At 42.8% G+C, this 18,736-nt stretch overlaps 1 protein-coding gene across 6 annotated transcripts in view; it reads left to right on the plus strand.

The window, feature by feature from the left end:
- The first annotated feature begins 15,063 nt into the window (after nucleotides 1-15,063).
- LOC138843052 (disintegrin and metalloproteinase domain-containing protein 32-like) overlaps nucleotides 15,064-18,736 on the plus strand; it is a 145,836-nt gene continuing 142,163 nt past the window's right edge. For 3 of the 6 annotated variants that reach the window (XR_011386381.1, XM_070068586.1, XM_070068587.1), the window contains exon 1: nucleotides 15,064-15,267. Coding sequence is in view for 2 of the 6 variants with exons in the window: in XM_070068586.1 (XP_069924687.1) it covers nucleotides 15,210-15,267 (58 nt within the window). In the remaining 4 variants the exon portion in view is untranslated. The remainder of the gene's footprint in view (nucleotides 15,268-18,736) is intronic. The other 3 variants (XM_070068588.1, XM_070068590.1, XM_070068589.1) reach the window with 1 other exon arrangement.

An 18,736-nucleotide genomic window follows, 5' to 3' on the forward strand; every position in this document is an offset into this window, starting at 1 on the left:
CAAAGTACAAATTTTGGATTATAGCATTTGCCCCCCATAACCTCCCTCCCACACGCAACCATCCCATCTCCCACTCCACTCCCTCTCCCATCCCATTCACATCAAGATTCATTTTCAATTATCTTTATATACAGAAGATCAATTTAGTATATATTAAGAATTCAACAGTTTGCTCTCACACAGAAACATAAAGTGTAAAATACTGTTTCAGTACTAGTTATACCGTAAATTCACATAGTACAACACATTAAAGACAGAAATCCTACATGAGGAGTAAGTGCACAGTGACTCCTGGTGTTGACTTAACAAATTGACACTCTTACTTATGACGTCAGTAATCACCCTAGGCTCTTGTCATGAGCTGCCAAGGCTATGGAAGCCTCTTGAGTTCACCAACTCCAATCTTGTTTACACAAGGCCATAGTCAAAGTGGAAGTTCTCTCCTCCAGAGAAAGGTACCTCCTTCTTTGATGGCCCATTCTTTCCACTGAGATCTCACAGAGATCTTTCATTTAGGTGTTTGTTTGTTTGTTTGTTTGTTTTGCCAGAGTGTCTTGGCTTTCCGTGCCTGAAATACTCTCATGGGCTCTTCTCACAGATCCGAATGACTTAAAGGCTGATTCTGAGGCCACAGTGCTGTTTAGGACATCTGCCATTCTATGGGTCTGCTGTGGATCCCACTTCCCATGTTGGATCATTCTCTCCATTTTAATTCTATCAGTTAGTGTTAGCATACTCTAGTCTTGTTTATGTGATCCCTTTGATTCTTAGACCTATCATTATGATCAATTATGAACTGAAACTGATCACTTGGACTAGTGAGATGGCATTGGTACATGCTACCCTGATGGGATTGAATTGGAATCCCCTGACACGTTACTAACTCCACCATATGGGGCAAGTCCGATTGAGCATGTGCTGAACTGTACATAATTTCCCTTTCTTATACCCACTCTTTTTCTTTTTCTTTCTTTCTTTTTTTTTTTGACAGGAAGAGTGGACAGTGAGAGAGAGAGACAGAGAGAAAGGTCTTCCTTTGCCGTTGGTTCACCCTCCAATGGCCGCCGCGGCCGGCACGCTGCGGCCGGCGCACCATGCTGATCTGATGGCAGGAGCCAGGTACATATCCTGGTCTCCCATGGGGTGCAGGGCCCAAGGACTTGGGCCATCTTCCACTGCACTCCCGGGCCACAGCAGAGAGCTGGCCTGGAAGAGGGGCAACCGGGACAGAATCCGGTGCCCCGACCAGGACTATTTCCCGGCGTGCCGGCGCTGCAAGTTGGAGGATTAGCCTAGTGAGCCGCGGCACCGGCACTTATACCCACTCTTACATTTAACAGGGATCACTTTTCAGTTAAATTTAAACACCTAAGAATAATTGTGTGTTAATTAAAGAGTTCAACCAATAGTATTAAATAAAACAAAAAATACTAAAAGGAATAAAATAGTAAGTTGTCCCTTGACAGTCAAGACAAGGGCTGATCAAGTCATTGTTTCTCATAGTGTCCATTTCACTTCAACAGGTTTCCTTTTAGGTGCTCAGTTAGTTGTCACCGTTCATGGAGAACATATGATATTTGTCCCTTTGGGACTGGCTCATTTCACTCAGCATGATGTTTTCCAGATTCCTCCTTTTTGTTGCAAATGAGCGGATTTCATTGTTTTTTACTGCTGTGTAGTATTCTATAGAGTACATGTCCCATAATTTCTTTATCCAGTCTTCTGTTGATGGGCATTTTGTTTGACTCCATGTCTTAGCTATTGTGAATTGAGCTGCAATGAACATTGAGGTGCAGACAGCTGTTTTATTCACCAATTTAATTTCCTTTGGGTAAATACCAAGGAGTGTGATGGCTGGGTTGTATGGTAGGGTTATATTCAGGTTTCTGAGGAATCTCCATACTGACTTCCTTAGTGGCTTTACCAGTTTGCAAAGTTTGGTTTTTATAAACATGTTTAATTGACAAATAATAAGTATGGAGCACAAGGTGATGTTTTAGTTTCAGTATATGCTGTAGTAAGATTCACTCAACCAGTGAACATGTCATTCACTTTATCAAACTATCATTCTGAGAAGTTGAATTTGACCTACTTTTAAAGTGCTGTTCCTTTGGCTGGGTGGAAAAAGATGGAGGATTGTCTTGCAGCTCTTCTCCATTTTCACAGATATGCAATGATTATGAGGTGGGTGTTGGTGGATATCATGTAATAGACACACAGGCTCCAGGTAGTGCTCAAGGTGTTCTCCAACACTGCATAATAGAGCTTTTGGAATTAACAGTAGATAATATAGACCATCTTGATCAAATGTACTTCATCAATGATTATAAAGTCCATATGGTTTTCCCTAACTTATTCTAATATAATGTTATTGGTGAAAAACATTTTAGCTTTTACTTTTTTATGTGAGGCCAGTTCATATTATCTCACTTTTTTGGAAAATTTCATTTCACCTCCCTTATCCAGAAAGAGTATAATGAATTCCCAACTCAAGCATTATAGATTAATGACATTCATAGTGCCAGTTAGATACTGGTTAGGATAGACAATAAATTCTTAGAAGATTTTATTTAAAAATAGATTGGCCTCTCAGCCAGGCAATGGCTGCTCTGAAGTCCTGGGAGTTTGTTGCCGGACTGGGGGAAGACTGTGGTGGGAGCTGTGGTGGAGTTGGGAATGGCAGTTATGAAGCAAGGATTGTATCCTGGAGTTGCTTTCCCGGCCAGAAAGTCCAGGTGGCACAACCATTTTAAAAGGGTCTCCATCTGTGCCTTGTATTTTTTTGTGAAGAACATTTTCCTGTGGCTGAACAAGACAGACTTCTGAAGCACATGATTATTTTTTTTTAAGTTTTTTTTTTTATCTTTTATTTAATGAATATAAATTTCCAAAGTACGTCTCATGGGTTACAATGGCTTTCCCCCCCATACCGTCCCTCCCACCCACCACCCTCCCCTTTCCCACTCCCTCTCCCCTTCCATTCACATCAAGATTCATTTTCGATTATCTTAGTATACAGAAGATCAGCTTAGTATACCTTAAGTAAGGATTTCAACAGTTTGTTCCCACACAGAAACATAAAGTGAAAAATAATAGATGATTTTTTTTTAAATGATGATGAAATCAGATCAGACCTATTGTCATGTTTAATCCCAGTGAGAGTCAAGTTGGGAATTGATAGTTTCTTTTCTTTCTTTTTTTTTTTAACAGAAGATCAGTTTAGTGTACATTAAGTAAAGATTTCAACAGTTTGCACCCCCATAGAAACACAAAGTGAAATATACTGTTTGAGTACTCGTTATAGCATTAAGCCTCAGTGTACAGCACATTAAGGACAGAGATCCTACATGAGGAGTAAGTGCACAGTGACTCCTGTTGTTGACTTTACAAATTGACACTCCTGTTTATGGTATCAGTAATCTCCCTATGCACCAGTCATGAGTTTCCAAGGCTATGGAAGCCCCTTGAGTTCTCCGACTCTTATCTTGTTTAGACAAGGTCATAGTCAAAGTGGAGGTTCTCTCCTCCCTTCAGAGAAAGGCACCTCCCTCTTTGAAGACCTGTTCTTTCCACTGGGATCTCACTCACAGAGATCTTTTTGCCAGAGTGTCTTGGCTTTCCATGCCTGAAATACTCTCATGGGCTTTTCAGCCAGATCCGAGTGCCTTTAGGGCTGATTCTGAGGCCAGAGTGCTATTTAGGACATCTGCCATTCTATGAGTCTGCTGAGTATCTCACTTCCCATGTTGGATCACTCTCCCCTTTATTTATTCTATCGGTTAGTGTTAGCAGATACTAGACTTGTTTATGTGAAGCACATGATTATTGAGCATTGTCATAGTTGATGTCAAGTTGGCTGCTGATTTCCAAAGGTATGTTTTGCACTGGAGGAAGAGGTTCACTGACAGCCCATCACAGATTTTTGTACAGTGATCAGAATCCATTCCACAGCTCAGCTCCAACTGAAGAACAAGACAATTATTTTTTTTTTTGTTTTACCAGAAGATAGAATTCTTAGAGAAGAACTTCAGAAACAGAAAGTGAAAGTCCAGGCTCCTCATCAAGATCTCAAAGGACCCACTGCATGCTTTTCTTCCCCACTTGCTCCTCTGCTCAGCGTACTGCAGCCACATGGACCATGTCTCTGTTCACCAAGCTCTTCTCAGCTTCCAGGCCTTTTGCAGTTACTGTTTGCTCTGCTTGCTGTACTGTCCTTCCAAATGTTACAACTTTATGAAAGGGAAAGGACGAGTTTTAGAAGGAGGTTCTTCTGTGGTGAATCTCTAGAATGACACTGCAGGGACACAAATGCCTAGGAAGTGCTTTTTGAAGATAAAACATTTAGAATGATTCTGATGGTTGACTGAAATGACTTAGGAAAAACCACCTTCCTCTGGAAGATTAGCTAAAGTTAACGTATATTTTGGAAAGTAGACACTCAAAAATGATACAGATGAGTTAATTTATTAGACTCTTTTCTCTTTGGTTAGGAAAGATTCAAAAGTACTCTGGATTTAACTTTATGAGCACACGGGATTCACAGGTTGCAGTGCCTCGTATAATACCAAACCTTTAATCATAGTCAACCTATGAGAGATTTTGGTCATGAAATGACTTTTTTTTCTTTTCCCAATTGGGGTAGCAAAGTCAACTATCTTAACCAAAAAAAAAGGAAAAAAAAAAGACACATAGGATCATTCACTCCCTTATGTCTTATGTGAGGGAGGGGGGAGTGAAAAACAGGGCTTTACAGCAGACAAGTGTCTGTCGTCCCACTTGTTTAACACCAGTGCTAGAGCTCTGTGCTAGACATCAGTCCCTCAAAGCAATGCAAGTTCAGACTGCAGTGCTTGTGCTAACAACTCCCAATATTCTCACTCCAGAAGATAGAGGCTCCTCATCATTCCACATGGTTAGGGGTTTTGCCATTTAGTATGCAGCCAGGTTCTGGTTGTTGTAAATAAGTTACTTCAAAACAGAGCTAGTACTTTGTGTCTCATTTCTATCAACATCTCATCTGATTTCTGCATCTGATTAATGAAAATTTTAATTTACATTACCTTCCTTTTACCCATTTTTTTAAAACTGTCTGCTGTTTCATTTTCTACCCTGAACCTTTATGGATGACTGAAAATTAAGAAAATTCTGAACTGTTCCAGAATTGATTCTTCTTCAAGGTTTTTCCTCTTTTGAGATTCCTAAGTGCTTTTATCTCTTTCTTGAAGAGGCTCTTTTATAATCCAAATGCATAAGCAAATAGTACACTGGTGGGTTGCCTCTTCTTTCTTTTAAAGATTTATTTATTTTTGACAGGCAGAGTTAGACAGTGAGAGAGAGAGAGACAGAGAGAAAGGTCTTCCTTTTTTCTGTTGGATCACCCCCCAAATGGCTGCCATGGACAGCGCGTTGCACTGATCCGAAGCCAGGAGCCAGTTGCTTCCTCCTGGTCTCCCATGCAGGTGCAGGGCTCAAGCACTTGGGCCATCCTCCACTGCCTTCCCGGGCCACAGCAGAGAGCTGGACTGGAAGAGAAGCAACCAGGACAAATCTAGCGCCCCAACCGGGACTAGAATCTAGGGTGCCAGCGCTGCAGGCGGAGGATTAGCCTAGTGAGCCATGGCATCGGCCTTGTTTATTTATTTGAAAGTCAGAGTTACACAGACGGAGAGGCAGAGACAGAGGTCTTCCATCCAAAGGTTTGCTCCTCGGGTGTCCACAGGGACTAGGGCTGCACCGATCCAAAGCCGGGAGCTTCTTCAGGGTCTCTCTCATGGGTGCAGAGGCCCAACGATTTGGGCCGTCTTCCACTTTCCCAGGCTGCCATCTTCCTTCTTTTATAATCATCATTCTCTCAGGTTATAGCCAGTCACCACATCTTTTTAAATTAAAGACCTTCCTTTTCATAAATTTTAAAAATTTTTAATAAGTAAATTATTTAAATCAAATACATGGCCTGGAGGCATACATTTGACAGAGAGGTTAAGATACCACTTGGGACAACTGTGTCCCATATCAGAGTATCTGGGTTCAAGTCTCAGCTCTGCTTCTGTTGTGCATCCTGGGAGATGGCCGGCTATGACTCAGGTGCTTGTGTCACTGCCACCCATGCTGGAGCCCCAGATTCAGTTCTGATCCCTGGCTTGGTTCTGGTGCAGCCCTGGCTGTTGCTGGCATTTGGGGAGTGAACCAGGAGATGGGAGGTATCTGTATTTCTCTTTTTCTGTCTACCTTTCAAATAAATAAACAAATTTTAAAAAAGGAAAAGAAAAATCCTGCCTATGACTTTCTGGAATGCTCTTTAAAAAGTACATTGCAGAACTTGATTGATATACTATATTTCTCAGGCATGTTCTAATATCCAGCTCTTATACCACACATTTAGTTGCCTTCTGGAGGAGAAACTCAGGAATGGTAAATTGTTTCTCAGGGTTTTTGCCCCCTTATCCAATCAGTAGCATCTCTTTCCTTTTCTATCAGTGTAGGATTTTGCTCCTCCCCCCGATAGCTTATAGCTTTTGCTTTGTATGGCAAGGAGTGATTTCAGAGCAGCAAGCCTGGGAAATCTTTTTCCTACCTTACCCTGAGTCTTTTCCCAATGGAAGAGTTGAACTGCCTGTGCCAAGGAATCCCAGGGATTCAGCCTTTAAGATAGCTTTATAATTTCAGACCTTTTCTTCCTGCTTGCCTGTTCCTTCCATGCTTCATCAAAGGTGGAGTAACTCGTGTTTCCCTCTGTTTCCTCAGAGGGGCTTATCACCTCTTGGAATTCAGTTCGGTTGCTTTGTGACTTCCTCTCTTTGGATACCAAATAACTTACAATTTTGTATCATTGTGATTATTATCATTCTTGTTATTATTACCTATCTTTTTCTAATTGTAAAGATGTTCTCTTACAGCTTTCTTCACCCTAATCAGAAATGGAACTCCTCCCCATACTCTGTGTTAATTCTTAAGTACTTTAGTGATTAAGCACTATTTTTTTAAGTATTTTTATTTATTTGTTTGAAAGTCAGACTTGCAGGGAGGGAGATCTTCCATCCACTGGTTTACTCTCAGGCCGCCACAACGGCCAGCACTGGGCCAAGCCAGGGCCAGGGGGCCCGGAATTTCATCCAGGTCTCGCACATAAATGGCTGGGACCTGGACACCTGGGCCATTAGTGAGGAGCTGGACTGGTGGTGGAGCAGCCAAGGCACTAACAGGCGCCCATAGGGGATGCTGGCATTGCAGGCAGGGGCCTTACCAGGCACACCACACCAGCCCCTAAGCACTACTTTTGATTAAAGTAGATGCTTTTCCTCATTTCATAGAGTTCAAAGAAACACACATACTCAGAGACACACATATTTTCTGCTAAATGAAGAACAACTGGAAGAGACAGCCATAGATGTCATAAATGCTATCTCTTATTATCAGTGTTAGGTATTTATTTTTAACTTTTTAACTGACTTATCAATAATAATTACATCAATAAATTGCTGCATTTGGTTGCCCTCATTACATTTACATTGCCAGAAGTTCATCTTTGGAATATTGTAGAGTCATCAAATGATAATTCCAGGTGTTCTCTGAATAATTTTCCAGTGTCTACCCAATGAGGGCAAGGCATCTGTTAACACCCTACTTAAATTTTAATCTGTGTTAAAAATTGTTACCATGATATATGAAGCAGAACTTTGGAGGCTGATAAGTGTTGGGAGGCTAGATGGGACTCATTTGTTTAGTGTGTGACTATTCTCTTGAGTTATTTTTTGAGTAAGAATTAAATGACTTTCCATGCAAATTCAAGTCCATGCTTAGGATACAAAGAAGGAAAGATTTCTTTGCATATCTATGTCTAGGTTCATGGCTCAGACCCCTAAAACAAAACAACAGATTTTCGAATGACAGGCATAGAAATCTAATTCATGTACACAGGAGAATTTGTAAGAAAATGGAGACTCAGAGAAATAGAGAACCCTGTGCATTTTTTGCTAAGTTGGATAAAAAGGGGCTGGTTGTGCCAGAGTATGATTTGACAGAAGGGATATGATCTCAGGTTGGTAAATAGGGAGGCCTCAGCAAGGCAGTTTTGCTCCTGTCCTTCTCTGTGTCCCTTCATCCTTGGAGGAAAGGGGTTTCCTTTCCTCCAGTATAGGAAGGACACCTTGGAAATGAAGCTCTGTGGCCTGCTTCAGGGGAGAAGGGTGACAGAGAAGATGAGAGAACTTCCTGCCTCTGCACTTTCCCATGTGTCAAGAGAGCATATTAAGGTGCCCATCAAGGATGATGCAGTTTGTATAAGAGCATGTCAACCTTATGTTTTCTGGTTATCTTTTGATACCCATAAATAACTCTGTCCATGTGAGAGCTTAGAAAAGCAGCATGCCAAGTACCTGATTAGCAGGACAAAGTCAGGATTATCAGTGTCGAGGGGAAACGCCCTTCACCCTCTCTGAAGGTTCTCTGGAATGAACTGACAATGGACAAATGAAATAGCAAGGGGTCTGGCACTGTGGCGCAGCAGGTTAAAGCCCCAGCCTGTGGCACAGGCATTCTCTTATGGGCACCGGTTCGAGTCCTGGCTGCTCCACTTTTGATCCAGCTCTCTGCTGTGGCCTGGGAGGGTGGTAAAGGGTTCCCAGGTCCTTGGGCCCCTGCACTCATGTGGGAGACCTGGAGGAAGCTCCAGGATCCTGGCTTTGGATTGTCCCAGCTCCAGCCATTGTGACCATTTGGGGAGTGAACCAGCAGATGGAAGACTCTTCCTCTCTCTCTCTCTCTCTCTCTCTCTCTCTGCCTCTCTGTAACTCTGCCTTTGAAATAAAATAAATCTTTAAAAAAATTGATACAGGAAATGTTACATTTTAATACAGTTTATCTGAAGTAATATAATAGTAGTTTAGTATTAGTGAATTAAAAAAATAGAGAATTAACTGTCCTACATTCAGTGAGAAAGATATGTTGAATAAGCAAAATGTCCTTAGATATCAGCATTATAAGTAAATAATGTCTTCTATATTTTGTTTATTAATAAATTTCATGTATTTACTAATAATCTATATAGAAATCTATTTATGACTACATTGTGGTAATATCCTTGTAATTTCTGCTCTTTTTACTTATACAATTAAATATATTTCCTACTAACTATGCACCCAAGTAATTTCAACACTTCCTATCAAGATTATGAATGGATGAATGGATGGTGGATAGGGCACTCTCATCTCATTTCAGAGTCCCTAGGTTCAGGTGTTGGCTTTATAGCTCAGGTCAGGTCTGTGTCTCTGCCTCCCAGATGGGAAATCAGGATTGAGTTCCTCTCTCCTGGCTTTGGTCTGGCCCAGTCTGGACTGTTGCAGGACCTTAAGGGAACCAACATGAGATGAAGATGAGATGGAAAATCTCTATCTCTGTCTAATGCTTTTCAAAGAAATAAGACATGAATAAATAAAAAATTTAAAAAGCCAATATAATTCTAGATAGTTTCCTTGTGTCTAATTTAATTTAGATTTATTATTTAGGTTGTAAAATTGATGGAAACCATAGATGGAATATAATCTGCATGAAGGCTTGTTGCTGTGGATTCGTTCTGAGAGGAGGAGCGTGGTGGGGGCAAGAGGTGCAGAGTCACCACACAGACCCTGGGAGCTGGATGAAAGCGAGCCAGAGGTGAGCAGCCCACAGACTCATTTATTTCAGTTGCTACAGCAGCTTATATAGCCAAGGCAGCCAATCCATTCAAGGGGCAGTCTATGCCCTAACCAATCACACCCTGTTGCCAGGCAGTTTCCAAAGCCATCCAATCACAGCCTGTTGCCAGTCAGGCTCTGTTGCCAGGCAGTTTCTGAAACCATCCAATCACAGCCTATTGCCAGGCAGGCTCTGCTGTCATGTGGTTTCTAAAGCCATCCAATCATGACCTGTTGTCAGTCAGGCTCCGTTGCCATGTGGTTTCTGAAGCCATCCAATCACAACCTGTTGTAAGCCATGCTCTGTTGTCATGTGGTTTCCAAAGCCATCCAACCACGGCCTGTTGCCAGGCAGTTTCTGTTGCCAGCGGCCATCTTGGCATGGCCTTCTCATTCCACCACATTTCACCCTTTTCGTTTATTTCTGAGCAATGGGAGGCATGATTCTTGGCCATACCATTGTTGACCCCATTTCCATGTCATCTCTGTATGTGGCTGTGCCTGTCTTAGGTTGTCCCCCAGGGGATCTTACCCATCATTGACTAACCAGCACTCAAAACAGGAGACCGCAGGAGTGCTGCTCAGATGGGGATGAAGAGCCAAAGTGACACCATTTTAAAACAATAAAAAAGCAGCCTCCATTTCCCATAGCAGACCCAAGCCCTTGTAAAAACAGGCATTCAGGCATTCTGGAGATATCAAAGCTTGCCAGGGACAGCTAGCTCGGTAGACCAAGGTCAGCACAGTAGAGATTGCTAAACAAAGTATCTCCCTGTACCCAAAGCTTCTGTGCTGTATGTAACTTTTTTTCCTGCTGATGTAGCCCTTTTTTCCTTTAAAAATTCTCCCAAACAAACACCAGGGCCTCCCTCCTTCCTCCGCTGCACTGATTGGTTGGATGGGGTCCCTATCGTGGCTTGTACTCCCGAATAAACCTTGCTTTTGCAGTTCGGTGTGATCAACTCTCTGGGGGTCTCTGCGGGGATCTAATGATCTGGGCACAACAGGGGTAGGAATGAGGAACAGTTGTAATCAGGAATGGCATGACCACACACAGGCTGTGGGCCATTCGAGTGGCTGACCAGAGCTAGTGGGGTATAAAAGAGTAATGGATGTGGCTATGGGCAGTTTCTTAGGGTAGGATGATAGAGCAGGTGCTGCTAACAAGGCAAACTCTCAGTCTTGTTCAGCTGGTTCTGGTTGGCTATCAGTTGCAGGCTTAATGCTTCTGGCTGGTACCCAAATGGGCTGTCCTACATTCTCTGGAAAGACACAAGCATAACCTCCACCCTTGGTTAGCCCAATCCTTTTTACAGGCGTTGGAATCCAAGACCTGAATTTTGCGTCCACTTCAAGATTAAAGGCAAACATGCTGCCCTGAGAGCCTGGGGTGCCTGGGGACTGCCACAAATGTGGGGATCCTCACTGGGTACAGATGGGATGACCTCGCATGGGTTATCCCCTCGAGGTCATCTAAGTTCATCCGACAGATATTTGGGGGGTGGCTGACTAGGCATTGCTACCTTGTTTGCTACCTTGTTTGCTACATTGTTTTTTTCACTGTCCAGAGCTCTCTCTCCCTAAGTCATCAACTGTTGCTGGTGAGGCAGAGACCTGGAGTGTCAGGCTCTTATCACTCACAGATTCACTATGTTTGGTAATGTGTATGAGCTTTTGAGAGGGGGGTATCTTTCCCATGCTTGAGTGTTTGAGAGCGGCATGCCACACCAACTCTAGACAAAGGAAAGACACACACAGCACTGCTGCCATAACAAAACAAATTTCTAGCACCTCAGAGGCTGACGACATTATGCAGGGGTTCCCTACCTTAGACAAACAGACAGTGGTGTATCAGATCGTACGTATGTCCTGTGCTTAGTGGGGGACTTCCTTGATTCCTTAGGTCAAGGCCGTATGCCCACATGGTGTCTCCGGAGCGTCACCTCTCTCGAGTGAGGGAAGATGACTTGGTTCCGAATTCTGGGAAGATCAGTCCCTTATGTGAATTTGCCAGGCAAACCTAAAGTAAAAGCAGGAGCCGAGAAGCAACAAAGGCTTTCTAAAACTTTTGTATAACTTACTGTCATGTTAGTACCATGCGAAAATGGTAGTGAAGCCCGAGAAATACACAATCAACTTCTGCTGCAGCCTTTGGCATGTATGATTCAGAAGCAAAGCCCTTTGAAATAACTAGCAGTAGGAGACCAAATGGCTTGGGCCATCGACTGAGACCGCGACACAACTGGACAATATGAGAGCATAAGTGTTTAAAGGCATCAGAAACTGAGGAAGCAAGCAATAGTGGGGAAAAGGTCCAGGAGGGGAAGGAAGTCTAGAGGTGATCCCAGCAGTGGGGCCACTTTCCTATCCTTATTGGGTCCACCTATTCTGAAAGTGACAACGTAGAGGCTAGGAATCTGAAAAACGCCTTCAAAAAACTCACAGTGTAGTGGATAAATACTGGAGTCCTACCAGGGAGGAGGTACCTAAGCAAATGCCTAGCCTTTGTATTGGGATCCCATAGTTCAGAGTGAACTATACCTCAACTGGTTTCTGTGACTGTTTATGTTTGGCTCCTAACATAAGGGAACCAACCAAGCCCTGTGTAAAAGAAAAAAAATGAGATGAAAACCAAGAAGCAATAAAGAATAGAAATAGAGGGCATCTAGTTGATAACTGTCAGACACTGACTTAAAATAACTATGTCGATTATGTCATGAAGTTACTAGATAAGATGGAAAATGTCAGCACAGAACAGGCATTTAAAAATCTGTGAAATTTTACTATTGAAAACATAAAAGGGGCTGGCACTGCGGCATAGTTGGTAAAGCCACCATCCATATGCAGTGCCGGCATCCCATATGGGCACTGGTTTGAGACCAATCCAGCTCTCTTCCATAGCCTTGGGAAATAGCCCAAGTCTTTTAGCCCTGCATCCGTGTGGGACACCCAGAAGAAGCTCCAGGCTCCTGGCTTCAGATCAGAGAAGCTCCAGCTGTTGCTGTAATTGGGGAGTGAACCAGTGGATGAAAAATCTCAATCTCTCTCTCTCTCTCTCTCTCTGTAACTCTTTCAAAAAAATAAATCTTTTAAAGAAAAGAAAAGAATTGAGATTAAAAACTCAATGGATAGGCTTAAATTCAGCAGGAAAGAAGAAAATGTATTACTACATTTTGCATGACATAAAATACATCTTACCACTACCAAACCAAAAATCTTTCAAAGTACAATTGCATTCCAACACTGCAACATAACCGCCAATATAATCTTTATCATGCAGTAAGAGTACATTGAAATCAAATTAAAGATCAATATAGTATAAATTCTGAGACATATTTACCCCCAGGTGGTATTCTAATGTGATGATAAAACACTGGTACAATAAAATAGGATTGTATATGGATCGAGAGAATTGAATATAATAGTATTACAATAATATTAATTCTCAGAGTGGGTATTATATTTGAGGGAGGTGGAATTTCAGCTCTGTGCTTATGAACATAGAGCTAGGTTTATATTTAGCAATAATTTGCTTCCCGTATATTCAGACAGCACTACAATGAAGTACTCAATCCATGTAGTGTCCTCATGCGTCTTCCACAATGTGGCTTTACCAATTTTAAGTTCTACTCTCTTTAAAACATATAACCTATGAACTTGATTATTGATCATCAAATAATTTAAGGTAGTTATTCCATTTTAGATTACATTTAGAGTCCTTTAACCATGGAATCTCAAATTTATAACAACCTCACAATATAAAGTGAATTCCCTATTGTCACATAGGTTGAGGATGATGTTATGTTGATCTTCTAATAAATACAGTATTATTTAATTGATTCCAAATCCACTTTTTTTTATTAAGCTTTTATTTATTTACTTGAGAGAGAGAGTTACAGAGAGAGACAGAAAAGTATACCATCTGCTGGTTCACTCCCCAAATGGCTGCAATGGCCAGAGCTGTGCCGATCTGAAGCCAGGAGCCAGGAGCTTCTTCCGGGTCTCCCATGTGAGTGCAGGGGCCCAAGCACTTGGGCCATCTTCTACTGCTTTCCCAAGGCAGAAAGCTGGATTGGAAGAGGAATAGTCTGGCCATGAACCAGTGCCTGTATGGGATACAGGTGCCACAGGCAAAGGCTTAGCTCACTACGCCACAGCACTGGCCCCCAAACCCACTATTAACAACTATATTCCTCCATCCCAGGCCATCCCTACCACAACTAAAAGTATCATCTCAGGGAAATTTTATTCCTGCTTGGCCTGCTCCTCCACCTCTTTTATATAATTCCCTCATTTGATGTTTACCCCTTTTTTTGCAAATGCCTTTCAGGGAACTGAGTTTATACTTTATTTTTTTCCCTGACACTTTCTTGGAAAAGTCTTCCTGTTGCAACTATGAAAGAAAACAAAATACCAAAATCCTGTACTAACACAGAGAAACAGAAACTGAGGGTGGGGTTTGAGAAACACAAGGAAATGTGGTAAAGCCAGAGATTTAGGATAATGGTTCCTTTTCCATTATTCAGTCATCTATGAAGTTAATACACTTACCACAGATTATGGTATTTTGAACATGCTGTTACAATGATTCTCAAATTAACTGTAATTGTTATAAAATTTTTCATGGTGTGCTAAAGTGTTATTTTGAACTTTTTACCTTAGTTGTCATTAATGCAATTTCTAGTGAACAGTTGCTAATAACCTGTGAAAATTAATTAGCCATCAAAAATACTGAATAAATTTCATATTTCATTCATTAATAATCACCCACTACAATCATCACTCTTTTACCACTTGAATAAAAAGATTTTCTGTCTTAAGAATATTATTTTGAAAGTGCAAAACACGTCAGTGCATACATTCACATACATTATAAGCTTCCATTTTTATGCTCTTTCAACCATAGGTGATTATTAAAAATACGAATTTAATATAAAAATTTCTATTGTGAATCATGTTAAACTATGGCATCCTTTCACAGTAGCATCATTTTAAAAAAATTACAATCTTTATTGTGTGGTATTTAATATATCTAATCAGATGGGCTGTTGATTCATGTAGTAAAACGAAATTTGGGCAGAGGAAAGGAAATTTTCTTAAATACAAAAGGTACTGTGGTATCTGAATTTTTGTTTCTGCTTTATGAAAAATGAATTTTTACTATGTAAGAAATAATTTGGAAAGGAAAATTTTGAAAACAATTCCCTTATAACCTTTCATAATACAGTTTAATGTGTTTAGTGACTGAACTTCATTAGTTTTAAACAAATGCTTTTGGTTTGTGCATTGTACAAATATAACCACACCACCTTTGCTAGCGTTTGTTACTAGAGGAGAACGAACGCCTCGGTTCTCTGGGCCATCACACTGGAGGGGCAGGTGTGCGGGGACCCAGCCCGGGCCGGGGCGGCGCGCAGCGGGCAGCCTCCGGGCGCCGCGGGAATCCCGCTCCAGGGTCTCGCGAGAACAGCGCCCGCGGACGGCTTCCCGCCCAACGGCCGCGCCGTCAGTTCCCGCTCGGCGCCCGGCCCCGACGCCATGCTCCGCCTGCTGCTGCTGCTGGCCGGGCTCCGTGGCTGCCCAGCGCCGAGGCCCGGTAAGCCCCGGGCCCCGCCGTCCCTCGGGGCGGGGCGGCCTCTCTCCCGCGCTCCGGAGCGGGCTCGGCTGCCTCCGACGGCCGCGGCCTCGCTCCCTGTTGGCCGGCCCCCCGTGGAGGGCGCCGCGTCGGGATGCAGAGCCACCGTGAGGGGAAGTCACTTTCGCAAGCCGGGACAGACCTGTGCGCTGAGAATCTGCGTTCTGTCAGCCCTTGCGGATGCGGCCTGCGCGGCACTAAACAACCCTGTGCCGGGAAAACAGCGCAGGAATCCGGGGCCCCGGGACCCGCCGACCCCGACCGTGTCCGGCTTCGCTGGTCCCAGAGCCACGGTCCCGCGTGGGCCGGGGGTCCTGGGTGCTGCGGACGTTCCTGTGTCAGAGCAGGAGTCCCGCAGGAAGTCCGCGGAGGCGGTATAGACGCGCAGATGGACGGGAGGGGAGGTGTGGATGCGAGGGAGGCCCTGCTGAGTGTGGTTTCCAGGGAGCGGCCCCACCCGCAACGCCTTCGCCTTCCCTGGTTCGCAGCAGTCGCCCTGTGTTTACCAGTTCCTTTTTTTTTTTTTTTTTTTTTTTTGGCGACAGGCAGAGTGGACAGTGAGAGAGAGAGAGAGAGAGAGACAAAGGTCTTCCTTTGCCGTTGGTTCACCCTCCAATGGCTGCCGCGGCGGCGCACCGCACTGATCCGATGGCAGGAACCAGGTACTTATCCTGGTTTCCCATGGGGTGCAGGGCCCAAGCACTTGGGCCATCCTCCACTGCACTCCCTGGCCACAGCAGAGAGCTGGTCTGGAAGAGGTGCAACCAGGACAGAATCTGGCGTCCCGACCAGGACTAGAACCTGGTGTGCCAGCGCCGCAAGGTGGAGGATTAGCCTAGTGAACCGCAGCCCTGGCCTACCAGTTCTCTTATTAAGAGCTGGTGCCTCGTTGGCGGAAGCTCTGTTAGTTCCAGCTGCCACAACACGACTCCGCATTCCGCGCAACTGCAGCAATACAGATTTGTCTTCTCGCTGTTCTGGCAGTTGGAAGGCTGAGGTCAGGATGTCTGCGTTCTCGGTTTCTGGCGTGGGTTCTTTTCTAGTCTTCAAACCGTTGCCTTTCCAACTGTGCCTCTTAGAAGGGTGTGCATCCCATCCTGAGGGCCTCACCCAGTGATACCATCTAACTCTGATTATGGCCCAAAGACCATCACCAAATAGACCTACTCTGTGGCTTGTAATTTCAGTATGTGATTTTAGGATTCTACATGGAAACTGCAACACATTTCTGTATTTTAATGCAGTGATTGCCAAAATTTTGAATTCAGAATCCCTAAACGTTAACAGTTACTGAGATTTCAAAGAGGTTTTGTTTATCTGGATTTATATCTGTGAGTATTTATCATATTAAGAAAACCATAGGGGCCGGTGCAGTGGCTCACTAGGCTAATCCTCTGCCTGCGGTGCAGGCACACCGGGTTCTAGTCCTGGTCGGGGCGCTGGATTCTGTCCCGGTTGCACCTCTTCCAGGCCAGCTCTCTGCTGTGGCCAGGGAGTGCAGTGGAGGATGGCCCAAGTGCTTGGGCCCTGTACCCCATGGGAGACCAGGATAAGCACCTGGCTCCTGCCTTCGGATCAGTGCGGTGCGCCGGCCACAGCAGCCATTGGAGGGTGAACCAATGGAAAAGGAAGACCTTTCTCTCTCTCACTGTCCACTCTGCCTGTCGCAAAAAAAAAAAAAAAAACAAAAAAAAAAAGAATTTAAGAATATGTATTCGTTGAAAAAACAAGAATCGACCTTTTAATAAATATGTATCAGCAAAACAAATGACTTTTAAAAATTAAAATATATTTTCCAAAACATAGCAGAAAAGTGTTGTTTTACCTTTTTGTACATATTTTTAATGTCTTTCTGCTTTAGAAGACATCCATAATCGCATATTCTCTTCTGCATTTTGTTGTCATTCATTGGAAGTTGATGTAGAAAATCCAACCTATGTAGTTGGCCAAGGGAGAAATAGCTTAGTATCCTTTTTAGAAAATTGATGATTCTTAGGGTACTACACTAAAATTTGACACTTTGTAAAGGCTATTTGCAGTGTTCAATCTAAAACATATCAGTGAGTTTTTCTTAGTATTCTTAGAAAAACATTTAAATCCTTAGCTCCATCTTGAAATTTTATCTTTTACCAATTTTTAAAATATCATTTAAAATATTTTATTTTCTGTTGTGATAAAATATGCAGTAGCAGGAAACTAGAATTGGAAGTAAAGCCAGTACTGGAGCTCAGGCTGTCCCGTTTGGGGACACAGATTGATGTCTTGGCTGCTGCAACATTCACACATCTTGGACATTTTAATTTCAGCAAAGTCCAGTTTGTTAAGTATTTCTTTTTTGGATTGTATTTTTCTGTTGTCTAAAAGTCATTGCTATACCAAGGTCATCTAGCTTTTCTCCTATGTTATCTTCTAGGAGTTCTATGCTATATATTTTACATGTAGGTCTCTGATCCTTTGGGAGTCAATTTTTGTGATACATATAAGGTGTGTGTTTAGATATCTTTTAAAATGTGGATGTCCAGGTCTTTCAGCACCATTTATGGAAGAAGTATCTTTGCTCATTGTAGTCCCTTTACTCCCTTGTTGAAGATCAGTTTCCAGGTATTTTCCCATATCTCATTCTGGGCTTTTTTTCTGTTCCATTGATCTACTTCTCTGTTCTTTCTGCAACATCACATTATTTTCATTACTGTAGCTTTAGAGTAAATTTTGAATTGTGGTGATGTCAGTCCTCTGACTTTGTTTTCCAATATTGAGTTGAGTTGACTTTTCAGGATCTTGTACCTCTCTATGTGACCTTTAGAATCTAATTGTTGCTGCCCACAAAATAACTTGCTAGAATTTTGATTGGGACTGTTTTGAATCTATAGGTCAATTTTTGAGAACTGACAAGATATTTTGACAATATTGAATCTTCCTAGGCATAAACACAGACTATTTCCTTTAGTCATCTCTGGCTTGGGGATGGCAGCAGGAGTATACCCTAGCAGTTAATCTTTCCATTAGGACACTTACATCCCATATCAGAGTACTTGGATTCCACTCTCAATTCTGGCTTCCTACTCATACACACCCCTATAAGGTGACAGTGATAGCTCAAGTGATAGAGCTGCTATTACTCACATGGAAGACTCAGATTTAGTTCTTTGTTCCCAGGTCTGGTGTCAGCCCCCAGCTATTGGGAGTATTTAGGTGCTGCATTGACTCATGGAAGCTCTCTGTCTGCCACTCCAAAAAAAAAAAAAAAATTAAATAGCTAAATCTGAAAAGGACAGTGAAAAATGAAATACCTTAACCTATCTTTTCTACCTCCTTTTGTCAGTGCTTCATGTTGGTTGATTTCATCCATAATCCAGAGGGCAAAGAAGCCTGTACCATGCATTTTGAAAAAACACAGCCTCATGGCAGAGCACATCAGAGAAAGAACAGA

Source organism: Oryctolagus cuniculus, chromosome 2 (genome assembly GCF_964237555.1).
Source record: "Oryctolagus cuniculus chromosome 2, mOryCun1.1, whole genome shotgun sequence".
NCBI lineage: Eukaryota > Metazoa > Chordata > Mammalia > Lagomorpha > Leporidae > Oryctolagus > Oryctolagus cuniculus.